The sequence below is a fragment of the Manacus vitellinus genome, unplaced genomic scaffold (genome assembly GCF_001715985.3).
Source record: "Manacus vitellinus isolate BGI_N305 unplaced genomic scaffold, ASM171598v3 scaffold_3_pilon, whole genome shotgun sequence".
In the NCBI taxonomy this organism is placed as follows: Eukaryota; Metazoa; Chordata; class Aves; order Passeriformes; family Pipridae; genus Manacus; species Manacus vitellinus.
In genome coordinates, this window is record NW_021940535.1 from 1,920,015 (window position 1) to 1,939,989 (window position 19,975).

Here is a 19,975-nt window from a genome sequence, read left to right on the forward strand (position 1 = left end):
TGCAGAGGAATTTTTGTTTATGTTTTAAAATGTGCATCAAAATTATATGAAGTTCTAATCAAAGCTACTACAGTGCTCCATTTTTTTCATCTTTATTCAGTTGTATTTTTCTTCACATTGTATCTGTCAGTACACTTGAGAGATGACAGTGCCCATTGTGCAGGTGGGCCAGGTGTGAGCAGGAGGTTGGACAAGGTGATCTCCAAATGTTCCTTCCCACCTATATCATTGTATAATAATAGTGATTGAGACTAATGATTGAGGTTCCTCTTGTTTTAGAGCCTAGTGCTCTTGTCTAAATACCTTCCAAAATCAGATCTGGAAAGGAGGGGAAGCCCTTGCTTAAATCAACAAAGAAATTTTCATTTGTTTCAGAACAAATGTTTGTAAGGACTGAATTTAATTATACGTAAATATATTTGTAAATAGTGTGTCTGCATTTGAAAAGTGTAATAAGCAGTTTAGAAAAATATTTTAAATGTATGTTAAATACCTTTTAATAGTTAGGGGATTTTATTTTTAAGATATTGTAGTGTTCCATATTATGGCAGCTTGTCCTTGATCTTTTTCATTTCTAATTTTATTAAAAGGGTTTCTGTTATTTTTTTATTAATGTATTTTGTTTTTGTTTGTTTGTTTGTGTTTTGTTTGTTTGTTTTTTTAATTTCTTATTCCACCGTTTTTGGCTTTTTTTTTAAAATGAAACTTTCTTGATTTTTATTAGATATTTTATCAAATGCTGAAAGTAAAAAGAGTTGAAGTTAGGTTTTGCTGTAGCTCTTGTATTTCAACTTGGTACCTCATTTGTCTTTAGAATCTTTTTTCTTGGTTAGGATAGATTTAACTCTGCACAAAAGTGTTCTTATATTGCAGAATTTCTGTCTGAACTTCTACACATTGTCCTTTAGGCCACTCACTGGGATACATAGGAAAGGGATTGAAGACCTGGATAAATGTTAGTGAACAAAGCATGTGAGGTGGTGTTTGTCTTCTATATGCTTAGCTTAGCTGAAAAAGTACTAAATGGTGAAGGGAAAGTGTAGTAGTTTTTTGAGATTTTCAAACATTAAGTCGTTTCATGCTTGTTACCAAATTATAGTTGTCTAAAAGTTATTAACAGGTAATTCCATACATGCACATTCTCATTGAAAAATAAGTGGTTTTATTTACTTCAGTGTTGGATAAATTAAACTCAAGTTGGTATTTTGGAATAGTGTATGGGTATAAAATGTTATTCAGAAAATGGTGCTTTTGTTTTAGATAATCCTGTTACTTAGGTCCAAATTAATTTTAGGGTGTTGGCCCAAGACTGCAATGAGAACATATATTCAATTGGAAGAAGTGTTTGTAGATGAGGTGCTAGAGTACCAAAAATAAACCCATGTGATCAATTCTATTAAAAAAATGTGTTAAAATGAATGAAGTAAAATGTAGCTGACTGCTGAGCCTCCCTCAGAGAGAACATCTAGTTTTTCTGGTTAATTTTCTTTCTTTTTGCAAGACTGGTGGTTATTTGTAAGTATTTAAGGATGAGTTTAATAACAGTAGCACAAATCTGAAAATTAAATAAGTAAATAATAAAATTGCTCTTACAGGACTTCTCATGGTAATGGGTTTTTTAAAGGAAAGTTAGACAATTACTGTGATAAGATCCATGCTTTCACAGGGATTAGGGTTTTACATCCAAGCGAAGATACCTAAAAGTAGTTCTTCCTCATGTGATGAATGTTTAAAAAAATGACCTTTAGAAGTTTCTCATGGATGCTGCCAAAACTATAAGGAACCTAAAGTTGTAGACTTTTAGTTTGTTAGATTCTTGTTGTCATTGATTAATGATGGGATCTAGAGGTCAAAGAGATGTATCATGATAACTTTTCCTTCAGAATGAATTTCATTGAAGTGTAATATTTTTTAATGAGAAAAAAGGAATTTTCTGTGTGTAAAACAAAAGCGTTACTGAACCATCCTCCTATTAATAATGTTGCAAAAGCAGGGACTTGTATGAAACTTTTTGGTTTTGCCAGCATTTCATGCACTGAGCTAACGTAGGAGTGTACTTGCATCTTTTGTCCAACCCTTTGTTTTGAACTGAGAATCGTGAAGCTGGCCAATACATATGTCTTCATTGGTCAGTGTTGATGTCTTTGATTATGTCAGAAAGGAAAAAAAAAAACCAGGAATTAAGGCACTCAAATAATTAGAAAATCGTGAAAACTGCATGGTTTATTTTATAGCAAAAAAACCTAGCATATACATGCCCATCTATATCTGTGCTATCACTTTTCTGCATGCCTTATAGGATTGCAAGAGGATTTTTTTTTTTCCCAGAGGGTAGGGCTGGAAAATGCTTTTGATACTAATTTCCTGCACAGATATGCAAATGACAAAGAGCATTGAGCTGAATTCAACTGCCAATGAAAATGATCTGAAGCTTTTTAAAAAAATATCCCACTGACTGGCAAGTTAGTTTTGTATTTAACTGGTCTGTGCAGCACCAAATTATCAAGTGAAATCCTGTTCTCTGAAGATATATTATTTTTAATATCTTAAAAAAGACGTCTTTCTTTCAAATTCTGTGTAGCAAACACTTATTGCTACCCAAGAGGATTTCTTTTCCCATAACAAAATAGGATTCTATGATTTTGTTGACAAGAGATACAGTGACTCCTAGGATGTGGTTTTGCAGTGAGCACTAACTTTCTATATCTCTCATCTATAAACTTTTAACCCATGTTGTACAATTCCTTTGAAATTTTTGACTTTTAGATGATTCATAGTTGTCAGCTCCTGACCTTTCAGCATTTAAATAGTGTCCTTTAGATGATACTAGTAAATAAGAAGGAAGTGGGTTTTGGATTTGGTTCCAATTATGCAATTGTGCCTTTTCTTCTGTTGTGGCTTAAAAAAATCTCTTGGAAGTTTTAATATCCTTCCTTATTTAATTACAACCAGGCTTCAACAAATACTGTAATAAGTGGGTTTCTTTTGGATTGAAAATCTGCAAGAAGTATTTTACATTTAACATTTCTGCAATTTTGAAGTGTATTTTTTCCCAGATTCCACAGACAGGATAATGTCGTTAATATTCTTTGTATTATATGATTGTTCATCAGGCACTTCTCTGCTTCTAATTACTATGTTTTAGTTTGTATTTGCCATAGTAAACTCTTAATCTTCTTAAAATTTCGAAGTGACCCTAAGAAAACCTAGAAAATTGGTATACATTGTTTTCTATATTCCATCTCTGTGCTTAATTTGACAGTGAGTTTACTCAGGTAATGATGAGGTTTAGAAGCTATTAGTTTTTGTTTCTGCATCACATTTTCTTGAGATCACTGTGTTTAAGGCTTATCTATTTAAGGTGCTTTTAGTGCTGTCTATTCAGGGCTTTCAAGGCATGTCTTTTACAAATTATTGGGTATGGGTAAAACTGGGAACAATTACATACTTCCTGTAGGACATGTATGGCATCACAGAATCCCTGAGCAGTAAGTTGTATGACGAATATCAATCTTGGAACTTAAATACTGCTCAGGTTCTTGACTGTATCTTGTTCTCTGCTTGCTAACAGTCGTGAGTTGACTGAATACAGAAAGAAAATCTTCTTTTTAAGAGGTCATTGCTTCTGTTGACTTTGGAGGCCAACTAGGAGGACTGTAACAGAGTTGTCTTGTTTTGGGTATGGTTTGAGTAAGTGGGTTTTTACAAGGTTATAAAATGTCATCTTTGCAAAACATTGTATTCTTAATCTCCATCATAATAAAAAATTGAGTATGTGCTATATGGAGATGTCATCTTTTTCACTGTATAGCTCTGGTACTGGAATAAAATCTGAATTAATACGAACATTTCTTTAAACATCTACTGTGCTGTAAACTCTTTTCTTGGCCACAATTCTTAATAATTTCCACTGAGGACATCAGTGTAACTAAGAACAGAACTTATCCCTCTGGGTTTTAAGCAGCCAGTATTTGATTGAATAGACCAGAAGACTATACTAACATGACAGTAACTCAATTTAATATTGGCCTCTGTGGTATGTGTGTTACGATTTCTAATGATTAGTTACACAGTCATTGGTAGAATATACTCCAACTTGATCTTGGCTTTATTTAGTTGCTTTCTTTACTCTGTAAACAGAGTACATATTCAAAGTGCAAGGGTATTTCTTCTTTTGCTGCTACCTGACAGTAAATTCTCTGTCTTTTTGTGTTCACTACCATTGTTCTGGTATGAGATTGAATGAGTTGCAGCTTCATCTTGTATGTTGATCTGCCTCTGTCATCAATTAGAGAAGGACTAGGAAGGAGATGGAAAAAATACACCCCTTTATTACTAAAAGAAAATAAAAGTGGCTGTCTGGGGTGGATAGGGGAGAGAGTTTGAAGACAAAGAAGGACATTTCTTTTAATGAGTTTATTATTTAGATGACCTTTAAATAAGGGTGTAGTCTTGGAAATGGAATCAAGATGTTTATTACCAGCAGATCAGGAATTGTTCTGAGTATTAGGAGGAGGATAACCTGGGTAGTTGAAAAGAAAGGAGAATGATTTAAGCAAGTGTACCCCAAGAGCTCACCTATCCCTCTAAACTCATAGAACTTTTTAGAAGTCATTCTATAAGTTGGTCAAATTTGGATAGAACCTTTTAACACATTATGTGTTATTTGTTAAGATAAATAGCAAGTAAAATGTTTTACCTTGATGGAAGAGATTTCAATTTTACGTAATGGAAAATTTTAAGTTAGGAAGATAACTGGTTGTTATGTGCTGTTGAACCTCTGGAAATCTAGTAAACCTTAACAAGTATGGCATTTTGGGTTATGCTAATGGAATGCTAGCTAAGTTTTCATACTGCTTGGTTTGATTACTTCAGAAACTTTATTCTCTAGTCCTTTCATGAGCCTTGTTGCCCTTCACTGGACATGCTCCAGCACCTCAATGTCCTTTTTAGAGTGAGGGGCCCAGAACTGAACTCAGTACTTGAGCTGTGGCCTCACCAGTGCCGAGTACAGGGGGATGATAACTTCCCTAGTCCTGCTGGCTACACTATCTTCGTACAGGCCAGGATGCCATTGGAATACCTGGTCACACCACTGGTTCACATTGAGCCGGCTGTTAACCAGCACCCTCAAGTCCCTTTCTGATGAGCAGCTCTCAAACCACTCTTCCCCAAGCCTGTATCATTGCATGGGATTGCTGCAACCCAAGTGCAGGACCCAACACTTTGCCTTATTGAACCTCAGTCCTTAGCCCACTGTTGAGTCTGTCCAGGTCTCTCTGTAGAACTTTCCTACACCTGAACAGATCAACCCTCCCATCCAACTTAGTTTTGTCTGCAAATTTACTGAGATTGCACTCAACTCCCATGTCCAGATCATCAATAAAGATATTAAACAAGATTGGCCCCAGTACTGAGCCCTGGGGAAGACCGCTAATAACAAGCCACCAACTGTATTTAGCTCCATTCACCACCACTCTCCAGGCCCAGACAATCCAGCCAGTTTTTTACCCATTGAAGAGTCCACCCATCCAAACCACGAGCAGCCAGTTTTGCTAGGAAGATGCTGTGGGAGATGGCGTCAAATGCTGTAGTGAAATTTAGAAAGACTACATCCACAGCCTTTCCCTCATCTACTAAGCAGGTCACTTTGTCATAGAAGGAGATCAGGTTGGTCAAATGGGACTTGCCTTTTGTAAATCCACGTTGGCTGCGCTTGATCACCTGGTTGTCCTGCATGTGCCGTGTATCGGCTCTTAGGATGAGCTCTTCCATGACCTTGCCCGGAACCAAGGTTAGGCTGACAGGCCTGTAGTTCCCCAGATCACCCTTCTGACCCTTCTTGTAGATGGATGTTACGTTTACTAATTTCCAGTCAACTGGAACTTCTTCAGTTCACCAGGGCTGCTGGTACATGATTGAAAGTGGTTTGGCAAGTTCTTTCACCAGTTCCCTCATTTCTCTGGGATGGATCCCATCAGGGCCTATAGACTTGTGCGTGTCTAGTCAAAGTTCAGTTATTTGTAAAAATGCTTTGCCTTGCTTGGAATGAATATTTGTAGTACTATATTTCTCTGATAAACATATGTGAAGTTATTTTTATTCAAGCTTACTCTGTAATAAAACATTTTGGTTTTTTGTGGTACTACAATATTTTTTTTGATTAATTAAAGAGTAACTTCCTTCTTCAAGGTATCACTTACAAATTTGTTGCCACTGTTCAAAAAGCATTATCATGCAGAAGTGCCATGTCTTCCACTCCAGACTCATTGGTAATACTCAAGTCAAATAGAACTTTGGACCACATTTCTCTGACTTGCATTCTGTTTAACAGCTCAGTAGATGAACCACATCTGCATTGCAAACAGCATTAAAATGCTCAAAAAGTCATTATGGGCATTCATTAACGCTGCAGAGGCACAGAAATACATTCTTGCACATTGCAAAGCATACTATTTAAAACATTTTGTTCCGTTGCATGGATTTGTTTCTTCCGTCATCCCTGTAGTGCATTAGAACCAAAGTACTTAATGGGCAGTGACCGGAGATCTTTCAGTGTTAGAAATAATGCCATTGTTCTGCTGAGAAAATTACTGTAATGAACGGGAGATTTGGCTGTGATAATAAGGGTGGAATATTTGAACATTTCTCACACAACCAAATAGACATAGCTTGTTTCTGTACGTGCCTCCTTACGTATCAAATTAAAAATCTAGAAATCTACCTCTTTATACTGCTGCAGCACAAGCTGTTGAAATTACTATTATATTTTATGTTTATATCTGTTCTAAGATCAAAATTACATTGTCAGGAGTAGATAAACTACTTAAGATTCTTTTTACTGTGAAAGTGTTCACACTGATAAATGCGGAGACAAAAAAGAAGTGTTGTAAATAGTTAGGTGTATGCATATTTTCATTGTAAATGGCCCTGTTCCTAATGATAAGATCAAAAGTGAAAAGTATCTCAATACAGCTTCTTTTGGAGGTTGACAGCTTTCCACTTCTGATTAAAGAAAATAATCCTTCACAAAATGTATGTAGCATCCAATTTGGAGCCTCTGGATACTACCCTTTGCAAACAAGAAGAAAAATTGCTATATTTATTCTGATGCTTGTCTTCACAGGTAATTAAACTTTATGTGGGCAAAATCTGTGTGCATTGCATTTTTATGCTTTCCTGTTTCCATTCTCAGCTGTCAAATATGGCTACATTTTTTAGAATAGAAAAGAATCATTTAGGTTGGAAAAGAGATTTAAGATCATCAAGTCCAGCTGTTAACCCAGCACTGCCAAGTCCACTGCTAAACCATGCCCCTAAGTGCCACATCTTTTAAATACTTCCAGATATGGTGACTTCCCTGGGCAGCCTATTTCAATGCCCAAGAGCCCTTTCAGTGAAGAAATTTTTCATGTTATCTAATCTAAACCTCCTTGGTTTAGAGGCCATTTCGTCTTGTGCTATCACTTGTTGCCTGGGAGAAGAGACTGACCCCCACCTGGTTATAGCCTCTTCTCAGGTAGTTGTAGAGAGTGATAAGGTCCCCCTCAAGCCTGCTTTTCTCCAGGCTGAAAAAAAAAAAACAGCTCCCTTGGTTACTCCTTATAAGACTTCATAAGCTTATAAGACCCTTCGTCAGCTCCTTTGCTCTTATCTGGACATGCTTCAGTGATATGGAGAGAGGACAGGGAAATCTCTGTCATAAGTCCTGTCTGCTGTGGGGCCTGTTTCTCTCTCTCTCTCTCTCTCTCTCTCTCAGTTCCTCATACTCCTCAATTTACTCACCTCCTCTCGGAGCTCTGTTACTACTCTGTCTCTACCTGGGTGCACCTCCCACAACTCAAATTGGTCTATGCTTTGTAAGTCTGCTTGCAGTTCTTTGCATGAATAGAAACCACTCTGAGAACTTGATCTGTGCTATTTTTTAAACAGTCAATGAAATACAACCAGATATCATTGCATAGAATTAAAACCCTGTTAAGTTGTAATATGTATTATATGCATAGGTTCTCATTGGTAAAGGTTATAATTAAGAAATAATATAAGAAAATGTGTTATGGTTTTAAAAAACTGTATAAAATGTAACAGAATAAACTTTTTGTAAGTTGCATTTTGCGTAGACTTTGTAAAGCTGAGCATTATATTTCAGTGGATATATATTCTTTTTTCAGAGACTTAAAAACTTAAGGAAATAACTGTAGAAGTTTATGGTCAAAGTTGTCTGATATGTCTATTACTGGCATCTGATTCAGTTATTAGAACTCTGCCAAAGTTTTAACTGTTTTGGCTGAATTTTCCATGTCATAGAATTGCCAGAAAGGGATTTGTTTTCAAAGTTACTTTTAAGATGATTCGTCTGTTTCCAGGATCATGTTATGGGAAAATACATTGATAGGCTTTTTTCTTTTTTTTTTTCTCCTCCTGAGAAACTCAGTGCCTTAATTTTTGGATTTTACACTAACTTTGGAGTTCTTGGTATTTTTAACCTGAAGATTATCTTTAATAGATTTTTTTTTAAGTGATGAATTCCTTAGAGATGTTCCTGTTTTATTATGAAGCTGACATAGGATTTTTGCAGTGACTAAAGTACTATCTTTCTTTACACTTTCAGAAAAAACTGATTAGTATTTTATTTTAATCAAGAAAATGAAATTTATTCTTCCTTTTAAAATGTTTTTCTTCAACTGGAGTTAATTTAAAAGAAATGGTTTTTTGTTTCCTTTTTCTCTTTAATGCCAGTGCTGTCTAGTAGATTCTATGGTCAGGATTTTGTTTCTTATCCTTCACCTAAGATTCATCTGCATGTGTGTAAGTTTATTGGTTTTGTTTCTTTCTTTGTTTGTTTTAATTGGAGACTGAGGAGAGCTAGGATAGATTTAACACTTACCACTTACTTTCTCTTGAAACTCTGTGCTGAATTGTATATATTTTTGAAATTTCAAGTCCTAGATCTGTTGGTTGCATCAATCTTCGCTATTGTTAATACTAATTGAATCTTAATCAGGAGATGATCTCCATGCTGTGGGAAGCACAGAAGCATTCATTCTGGTCTTTTATAAACTCTAAATAGCTCGTTAAAAAATAATTTGTAGATCAGTTCTTTTTTGTTGTTGCATTTCACTGAACGTAGCAGTTCTCTGTGATACAAATGCATTGTGTTTTTGAAAATGCCTCGGTTTCTATGTTTATGTAGTCTAAACTGTTTTTTTTAGAAAGCAAAAGGTTTTATCAGCCATCATTTTCACGCTAAAAAAGTATCTACATAACTATGTAATTTAAAGTCTGTTTTGCTCTTTTTATCTGTCTTCCCCTCTGATAATCCATGTTCGATATAGGGTTTTCAAATGCATTACCTTTGTTTTTCTCATTGATTTTTTTTTCTATTTTATTGTTTTTGGTTCATTAAGCACTGCCTAGCACATTATTTGTGTGACTATGTGATTCACTGTGTATTGTTTGGTCAGGTGGCTCATGTGATTACTGACAGAGTTGGATACCTGCCTAAGTGTCTGGTTGGAAGGCACCAAAACAGGACACAATATGAGACCTGTTTTAAAATTGTAGGCATTTGTCATTAAAGATTTGATTTTATCTTTACAAGATTGTACTTGTGACTGGGATTATGCCATTTACTAATGCTTCAGTGCCAGGAGTTTTCTTTTGTGAAGGGTGAATTCATGATAATTTCCTGGAGGTTTGCATTAAAAGAAATCAGCATCACTGGGAAGAAAACACTTTTTGCTCAGAGCACACTGTTCATAATGTGACCACAGACATTTTCTAAAAGACTCTTTAATAGTAAGCCTTGACCTACTTGATAGTAGTTTTGCATTTTTTAGTTACCTTTTGCAGTCATTCATGGAATTTACAAATCACTGGTTGAAAGCAGCTATGGTACTACTGGCTCTTAAGGGGGAGAAAAAAACCTGTGTGGAGAGGGATTGTGGAATTATGGGACAACAGTTGTGAATTCGAAAGTCCAGACCTACTGCCTTGCCCAGATATAGGGACACCACTGATGAGGCAGTAAAATCTTGCTTGATGGTGGGCAGTGGCTTTGCTGTACATTTGCAGGTGGGAACGTATGCTTTGCCCATAGGTTTATGTCACTCTTGAACTGACTTTTAGGTCCTGTAGATCTCTCAGCTCCAGGCTAGATGGGAGGCCCTTACGTGCCCAGACATAGGGTGATATGTGTTGACAGCTATTGAGAATGCTGTGGTTTCCTGCTGGACCCCTCTGTGATGGGCTGCCTTGAATTGTGGCAGCTGTCTTGCCTCTGCACGAGACTGTGGTTCCTGCTACCCAGTTCATTCTTGCAGGAGTTTGAAACACAATTCCCTGCCTAAAAACTGGTAGAACAGCACCATTCATTGTGGTGCAGTGCCACATCCTGAAACTGATGGGTCAAATGCTTAGAAATCGCACAATTAACTGGAAGAGTGGAGGTTTCTTCTAAATGGAGTGAAGTTTTCTTGGTAGAGATAGAGGTTTTAGGTTTTAATGTTCGTGGTTTTTTTGTTTTTGGTTTTTTTTTGTTTGGTTTGGGTTTTGTTTGTTTGGGTTTTTTGTTTTTTGGGTTTTTTTAATGAAGAAATGACTCAAGAAGCAAGAGCCGGGAATCATCCTGTGCATGTATCCATGTAGGTAGCTTCAATAAGGACAACCAGGGATAACTACAAAAGAAAAATTAATGAAACTTGAATTTTGATTTATTAGTGTCAAACTATTTCTTGCAACATGGAAAGGGGAAAATATTTAAAATCAGTCATTAGGTAAATACTAGTATGGGATCAGTGATTTTAAGAGACCTTTTTAGTGTGTGCCAGATGTGAATTGTGGTCTTGTGTTCACATTTTTCTCATGTAAAGACTTTTTTTCCATGTCACTAGAAGTATGGAGAAGGTGTAAATGGAAGATTATTAGCCTTTGCACAACAGAAGGCAATGGAATTTTCTAGAATGATTTTTTTCTATGAAGTTACAAATTAATATTTGTGTTGCTATTTTGTAGAATAGCATAAAATAAGTTATCTTATTTTGGTTGTAAAATGCCTGTCTCAAAGTTCCTAAGAGTCAGTCTACATGCTTACTTTAAGAAAAAATAAACAAGAATGAGAAAAAAGTGAATTAACTTGGCTTAGAGTCAAAGCCTTGTTAAGATAAGTGGCAGGATGGAGACAAAAAATTGGAGGGAGAAGAAAGTAAAGAATATAATTAAAAAGTTATTTTCTCTTCTTGCCAGTTACCTGCCTTCTTTTGTTATTCATATACACTTGTTGAAATTGCATGCAAATGATTGATTGACTCAGCAAACTCATTGTAATAAATTATGTTTGATGTGCTATCTTGAAAAAAATCTTTTGAAATTCTGTCTCTTTTCTTTGTCTACTGACCTTGTGGCTTTTAATATCTTGTTTCCCATCTGTCTGATTCCATCATAAGCTGAGCATAACTTTTCAGACCTTAATGCAGCTCTCTTTTTGCTCTGGTTTAAGTAAGTCTGTAACACAAATATGTGATTTGGCCATCAACAGTAATATTAGAAAGGAATGTTGAAATATGTGTTCCCTTTATTGATGTGAAATAAAGAAACACTTATCTGTAGATATTTGATAATACATATTTACAGTGCATAGGTCTGTCTCTGCAAGCAAATGAATACAGAGATGTCTGTATCGTTGTATTACATCTGCTTTAATGTTACAAGTTCAAAGGTTACTTTTAAGGATTAATTCTTAATTAAAGGAGAAAAGAAGTGGGTCTATAGAGTTTCAGGAAAGCAATTTTAAATATAGATTTAAAAATACTTAGCTGAATATGTCATACAGATGTACCTAAACTGCAATTTTAGAGATTGATTGTTTTATAGATATTTCTGCTGCAAGAACTGTCTGTAGCAGTGAGGTCCTGAGTCTTGAATTACAGTGGAATTTGAAGAAGTAGACTTACATTGTTAAAAACCTTTTTTTTTCTAAGGATATTATGTCAGTTGAAATGTTCGGTTGGGATGTCTTTTTTGTACTTATAGGTCAGCAGTTTGCTTAACAACTGTAAGGTATAGGTAGATAAATTCTTTGTGTTCTTTATAAAGGACATAAATTGTTTATGCTGAAAGGTTTTTCTGGATAGTGCCTTTTTAGTGGGACTAAATCTTTGGAGAGACCAAAGAGAATGAAGTGAGCCAGGAAGAGAGAGAAGGAAAAAGCATGGTAGTCCTAGGAATGTCTATAACAGTTAATTGGGACAGTAGAAACAGAATCGTGTTTTAAGTTTGCTGAACTTGTCAGAAAGTTATTATAAATGGGCCAAAAAGCCTTAGAGTTCACTCACCTAAGTGTATTCCTACGTGAAACACAAAACACTGAAATGTTTACTTTGATGTGGTCTACATAAGTTTATTTGTTTAGTGATAATACTGTGACTACTACTAATAATTATTTTTGGCTGGCTAATTTGACTATGAACAAGATACCCAACTCAGAGAAGTAAGTCAAAGGGAGTCAAAAGACTTAATGATTTATTGAAAAAACAATAATAAGTAAACCAGTGTCATACGCTACATAGGCATGTGCATTCAAGCAAGTGATCAGTACATTGACTGCAATGGAATTATTCTTCATACTAAGTAGCAAGTTGAACTGAGACCTTGATATAGTCTAAGCAACTGTTAGTCCCAAAATTGCTATCTTCATAATCACAGTGTGTTTCATTCTATATTGCTGAGGAAATCTGTATTGCAGACCAGAGGAAAAAGTTCTTTCTACGTATGCCCAGATCCATTTCCTTAACTGCAGAGATTTTCTTGGGGACCAAAGGAGAGACTAGATATTGTTCAACATTTTAGCTGAATAAAGTGAGAATGGGCTATAACAAGCTGCAGTGAAAATCAGCTACAAAGTGTTTTTCAACACTACTTAGTAATAAGGAATTTTATTTGTAGTTAGTATGTCTATATATATATAACTTTTGTCAGCGGTGAAGCTCTATTTTGCTCTATATATTCCTAGGTTTTTTGATGTACAGAATCACTGCATCTATGATTTACAGTTAAATGTTTGCTTTAAATGTGAGAGTGACACATTCAAATTGCCTTGTTAGAATATATGGAGAAAGAAGAAGAAGAAAATGAAATGACATTCTTTTTTTCTAGAAATTCTGATATAATTCACTTATTGGAATATGAATAGTGGACTCTGAATTAATTACTACATGATTTGGTTTAGATTAGACTGACTGGTAGGCACAAAATAGTGTAAATACTTTGATCATCATAGCAAATTTCTTCCATCTAGAGGAAAAATATGGAGAAAATAATATTTTTGGAAAAAAATGGTCACATGGCCTACTGTTTAGACAAGCACTTGCATTTACTGGTTAACAGTATAAAGCTACTAGTTAACAGAATAAAATAAGTATATTGTGTCTGGTGAATTAGTGATAATGATGCATGGTAACTAATGCTTTATTGTGTTACTTGGCTTCAGATATAGTTGCACACTGTATTCTCTCAAAGAATTAAGAATAAAGAATCTGGCATTGATTATAACAGAACCACTGATTTTCATGCATTACTGCATTACATAAATGTTCACTTCTTTTTCCTAAAATATAATCATACTTACAAGATATATATTAAACTCCTCAAATTCTGGTTACTAAATTAGCATGCCATGTTTTCCCTAAAGTTAATATTTTTCTCGTTTTGCTGTCTGACTAATAACTTGATAAACCTCTCCTTATCTTTTAATGACAGATGACTTATTAAGGGCTACCACTTAATTATATTGCAGAACATGTGGGGAGCTGAAGAATTCAGAAGTATTTTCCGTAGCTTGGACATGTAAAATGAGAAGCATAGGAGAAAACAAAAAGATAATCTTGTAACTGAGAAAAAGCCTTTGTGATTTAAGCATGAGATTGAGGTTCAGGAAATAGTGAGTTCTGTCCCACAAATCCATCGTGCTTTGCACTAGACTATGGACAAGACACTGATTTTTATTTTGCTGCAGTTGACCATTCTGCCAAATATTTAGGGTGATACTGTCTTATCTCATAGGGTAGTTTAATACTATATGTGTCTAGCATTACTAGTGTTACAGGGAATGTACTAATTTTTGAGTTTATTGAGTTGTACTGAAACAAGCACTTCCATGATATAGTCGTAGCCTGAATTTTTCAATATTAAAAAGTGTACATAATATATAATATTTAAAGGATACTTTTGTGACATAAATATTTTAACTTATGTATCTAAAGCACATAGAAATAGATAGTAATCTCAGAGAAGCTTTCAATGAAGTTTCAGCTTTCCTGAATACTATACTTTTTCTCCATTTCTAGGTTGCATGTCTCACTCATGTAGCAGCTAATTACCTTAATTGCAAAATTGAACCAAGACGCTGGGGTACTGCTCATGGGAGTATTGTTCCATATCAGGTAAGCAGAAAGCATTAGGGTTTTTTTTCTCTTGGAATTCATTATTTTGTGTATTATGAGATTAAGAATTGACTTTTCCCATAACTTGCTGTAGTCTGTAATGTATCTTTGTCTAGGTACGACAAGGTTCTGTTGTTCATTGTCATTTCTGCATTTTCTGTGTTTCTTCATCTGCAGTAGATTAGTAACAGAACACTGAAATAGATCAAAGGTGTTTGCTGAAACTGGATGACTTTAAAGCTAGGGTGATGGCTTGATTGGTTTTCACCTGACACAGAAACCTTTTTTTTAAGGTCTGCCTGACTTCCATGCCAGTTATAAACTGAAATCTTTTCCCTCTGAATTTTGTGAGACTACAAGGTTTTATCTTGTGAGTCTTAAAGAGCAGTCTGAATGACCAAGATAATCTGTCACTTCTACATATTTGTCATTTTCTATTGATTTTGCTACAAATCACTGCCTCAGTGAGACAACAGGTTGACAAAAGGAATTAACCAGACCTCAGATCTCCTCAGCAGAATTCATACTCTGCTACATCTAATGAAGGGTTGAAATTCCTTAAAATAACATGACCTTTATCATATAAACAAGCACAGGAAAAAAAAAAAACTAACTTCAAATTTTATACTACTTTTGGGCAGTACAGGAAACTCTTCCAATAAACAAAAACTTTGTTCTTTTCTAGCTGTTCGTTTTGTGTTCATGATGGAGATCATGCTAACTTATGGAGACTTGGGCATATATTTAATTCTGAAAAATCTATTTTTTATTTAATATTTTTTTTGTCATGTTTGCGACTAGGTAGGCAGAGCCTATATTTCTCAATTTCTGGCCAGAGACCTTTAAGTCCCCAGAGGGGAAGTTTCCAGCATTTGTCTGGGAGAACTGCACTGCTGAGTTTCTTTACCATCTCCTTTCTTTTTAGAGAAAGTGAGGGAAATTCAATGTATTGTCCTCCCAGTGGTGAAGGTGGTGGTGATCATAACTGAAATATTTCCTGCTTGTGGCCATATATACTCTGAAGCAAAAATTTTCTGTCATTGTGTAGAACACTATCACTAGTTAGTGTCACAGCCAGCCCTCCTCAGGTTTAACACCAAAATGAGTTGTTTTTGTAAGAACTACTTGATCTAGGAGACTGTTTCTAGTGCTTACCACTGCATAATCAACTGTCTTGTTAAGAATTATCTGCAACAGATTGCAAATGTTCTCAGAGCAATGGGGAGATGGTGTGGCTCTTCCTGAAAGAATGAGTTTGGTCCTGCAGTATTCTTGTCTCAAGTGTAGTGGAGCACAGAAGTGACTGTGCTCCCCTCTGGGTGTTATGGTGTGGCAGCATGACTGTGTTTTCTAGAGCCAGCTCTGCATGACCCAATGTAACCAAGAAACAAGCAGTTGCATTCTGCTGTGTTTCTGTGATGCGACCTTTTGGTGCAAACCTTTTTGAACTTTGGTATGTTGAAAGTATAAAACAGATCTGAAGTGTCCAAAGTTTGCATAAGCAAACCCAAAAACCTGACTAAACAAAACATTTTGTCTTCACCATACTGCATTTGGCTGAATAACTGAAACTTGCATTCTTTTATGTCCTTTTGGCCTTTGATTTTCCACAGTCATTATTACATTCATTGAGTATCCTTTCTTTTTTTCATAGAAAGTTCTCAAGGTATAAAAAATTTGAGGAGATTGATTTAGATGTCTTCTGATTTAATCTAGATGAGTCATTATGTAAATAACGATTTTTTTTAAAAAAATACCCTGTCTAAACTATGGTTCCTGTTTTTCTGTATGCTGTTTCTGTAGTAGGTATTAGAAATATTACCTCAATATTATAAACCATTTTAATCTGAATTTTTTTGTTCATAAACCAGTAATTAGGGTGGATTTACTATGGGTGGAGTTGTGTGTGTGTGTTTATGGCTTGTCTGTTAGCATTCCATCAACTAGCATGGTTGTAATTCTGACTGTAACCATAAGAATATTATGGTTTCTAGTGGTGGTTTTTTTCCCTTTACTAACATAAGCTATACTTAGATTCCAAAGCTCTTCATAAAACTTGAGTTAATCCTCACTGTTGCTATTGTACTACTTTTATAGTTTCTGCTGTAGCTCATTTGTAATAAAGTTTAGAACAAAACTCTGAAACCTGACTTTCATTCCTCATCCTAGTTATCGAATATAGTCTTTTGCTTACTAAACACTGTGACTATCACAATGCTAATTTTTACAATTTTTTGTTTCAAGATATTTTATACAAGTGAATTACAATGTATTCAAATAATGAAAAACATTTTAGAAAATTTTTTGTATATTTCTATATATTTCAGAACAAGTAGGTTGTAGCAAACTGCTACAGAGTTGGTTTTTTTTTTTCTTTTCCTAATGTCCTTAACTTTATTTTGTTTTCCTTTACTGTATTTTGAATTTTTACACAAGTAATAAATTATGAAGTGATACAGAGCCTGCAATCCTTCTAAAAAGTGTCCAGTTTTGTTAAATCATGACATATCAGGTAAACATGAGGTCCTCTTATAGATATTAAAAAGGAAAAATTAAAATAACTGAACATCATCTTTCAGTGTGACAGATGTCTTATCAGTCACACTAGAGTTCTGACCAAAATAATAAAAAAATATTAAAAGCACCCTAAATATGTACATAAATAGTACTTTTTTTTTTTACAATTGTTACAGTAATTGTTCTAGTGCTCTACTGAACACATTTAGCAGTGTATATTGAATGTAGCTTTTATTTCATTAAGCTTAACTTAAATAATTTTGTTCCATATATCTTTGCAAATGTCTTTATTTTTTTCTGCTTACAAGGTCAAATTTACCTTTGACTATATCTTTTATTTCACTGGATTTACCTATTGCTTCTTGACTGAAAAACTAGCAGCATAATTTGTTCCTGAATGCATTCTCTAGATTGACTTTTAGTACTTTTCCTTGCATTTAAAAACATGAAAATTGAGCATTAATGGGCAGATGGATTTTCTTCTTCCTGTAACTAATAAGATGCATAACAAAATCTATTTCTGCTCTGGTCTGAGTTAAGTTTGGTGTGCAAGGACTTTCATACTCTTTTAAGGTTTTTCTCATTTGCTGATAATGTGCTGTCTTTGTGGCACGATCAGCTGAAATGTCTGAGTTTTCAGTTTTGCGTGTTCATCACCAGAACCCAAAGGAAAGGATTTGAACTGCTTTTGGGTGTACAATGTCTTCCAGGGTTCCAGTAAAGCTGTCTGCAAAAGTTTGCCGTAGATTTTCCATGGAGGTGAACTTTGCAATGTGCCACAAAGATGAAGTACTCTAGATTCTTATCAATCAAAATCAGAAATAGTTTATTGAATCCTGAAACCTTCATGAGAAATTATCTACTTGGAGATTATCTGCTGTTTAATCAGAGCAATGTAGTTTGAATAGGTCACTCTTATGATAGTGCTTGTGATCAGATCCCAGTTTGCTTGGTTTCAAGTGTTTAAACACAAACCTTGAGTTCTGGGGTGTATCTTAGATGTAATTAGTAAAATTTTTCAAAACCAGTTTCTGCAGTGAGACACCTTGTTTAGCAACAGCTGCTCCATGATTATCTAGAGTTAAAAAAACATCCGGTTTATGTAATTGTGCTGAAAAGTAAAATTGTCTTCCTGTCTTTCATTTGGGGTGATAAAGTCTTCCCTCATTCTAGTGGTTTCAGCAATGTAGCTTTCTTGTCTGTAGCAAGCATCAGATCTGGACAATCCCATTTTCTGCTTTCAATTGGCTAACTTGGAACGGATATTCATTCTCCCAAGAAAGTGTGTCTAACCTGAATGTTTACAGGATGTTTCCAGTGGCAGCTTATCACCCTGCCATCAGACACCTGAGCAACTGGGCAGCACTTTCAGAGGCAAACTTTCAGAGAAAGGTATAGGGCTGTTTTCTCTTGGGCCGTAATGATGGAAGTCTATTTAAAAGCTGAGAAACCAAGCTCAAACAGATACCTAATGAAAATGATATTATTTGTGTTCCAGATTTGGTCCTAAGACTCACAAGGTTTTCTCAAGTATACTTTAGTATATTTTCATAATGTGCAAAGAGAACAACGACTCTGAATGGAAGTTGAAAACATGAGACATTAAAGAAACTATTATTTTAACCACTTGCCTTTTCTGTTGACTGACCTATGCATTGTCATAATTCATCAGACCCAACACTAATGTTTTTGTATTAGAGCATCACTTAGATTCTTTAAGCATCAACTTTCTTTTGTGCTAGGCATAAAATTTCCTTCATATGAGGAAACTGTCTTGGTTTCAAAGGCATTGAAATGTGTTATGAAAACCGAAGCATAAGCTCACAAGGAAGTGAAAGGTATGAGGTATTAGGAAGATTAAGATTGTCAAAGATACAAATATCTCTGCATTATTTTTATCGTGTGCATCTCATACTTTTTGGTCATGGAATTTTATACTGTCCAGGAGTCTTACAAAGAAAATCCCACTTGTGTCACTTGTGCCTCATCACAGGAACAGAGAAATGCAATAAGTTATTAGTTACCTGATTCATCTGGCAGAGATTCTTTTCACACAAAGGCACAGTGTGCACCAAGTTTTCTAACTCAGCTCTGGAGAATCTCTCAGAATTTTTAATCTCCTTTTTTTTTTTTCTTCCAGTGGAGAGGACAACAGAATAATGTCAATCATTTAGAAATTTCAAATTGCTTATTCCATGCAAGAAGCGTGATGTGTAGTCATTTTCTTGTCTGTCCTTCTGTGATTTTATTGGACACTTCGGCAGTCTTGGAATCAAAAGCAACAAAGAATAGAATTTGGATTATTTGCAAAGTTTTATTTTGTGGATGAAACTCACCTTAAATAAATCCAAACTAGAAGAAAATCTTTTTGCTCTGTACTAGCCTGGTGTAAGAGAAGATGTAACCTATGCGCAGGAAAGAAATAAAATACAGATTTTTTTTGAGGGGGGCAAGTTTTAAATTAAGGCAATGCAAGATGACCCTTCTTACTCTGTAAATATTATCTACATAGTACTCACCTGGACTGTTAAGACTGCCTCGGGGGCCCATTGTCCTATACTTTTCTTCTGAGCAACATCAGTGGTATATCCCACTTGACGTGAAAATTAAATGTATTCACAGATCAGCTGAATAGCAACTTTGTGTTCTCAATTGACAAAGTGTGCTCTCTAATGCTGCATGGATTCAGTTTCCAAAGAACAGTTTGGCCATCCTCAGGATAAATGTCTTTACTCATATGATGAATACCTAATACTTTAGTGGCCTTGAACTACTTACCTACAGGTTATTTTTTTAACTAGCTGCTTCCTTCATATCTTTATCTTACAAGGCACAAGAAAGAGTGAAGCCAGAAAAGCGTATGTTATCCTGAATTCTATAAAATAAGAAAACAATATCATCTGCAGGACTTTTTCTTTCTTTCTTTTGGACAAGTTTTTCTTTGTAGATTTCCTTACTAAATTTTTTTAGAAGTGTCCTACTGTGGTATAACTAGATTATTTATGACTGCACAAAAGTTT

At 35.0% G+C, this 19,975-nt stretch overlaps 1 protein-coding gene across 1 annotated transcript in view; it reads left to right on the plus strand.

The window, feature by feature from the left end:
• SUGCT (succinyl-CoA:glutarate-CoA transferase) overlaps positions 1–19,975 on the plus strand; it is a 307,950-nt gene that overhangs the window by 43,428 nt on the left and 244,547 nt on the right. Inside the window, exon 8 of the mRNA XM_008921316.2 lies at positions 14,343–14,438. Within this exon, the coding sequence (XP_008919564.1) occupies positions 14,343–14,438 (96 nt within the window). The remainder of the gene's footprint in view (positions 1–14,342; positions 14,439–19,975) is intronic.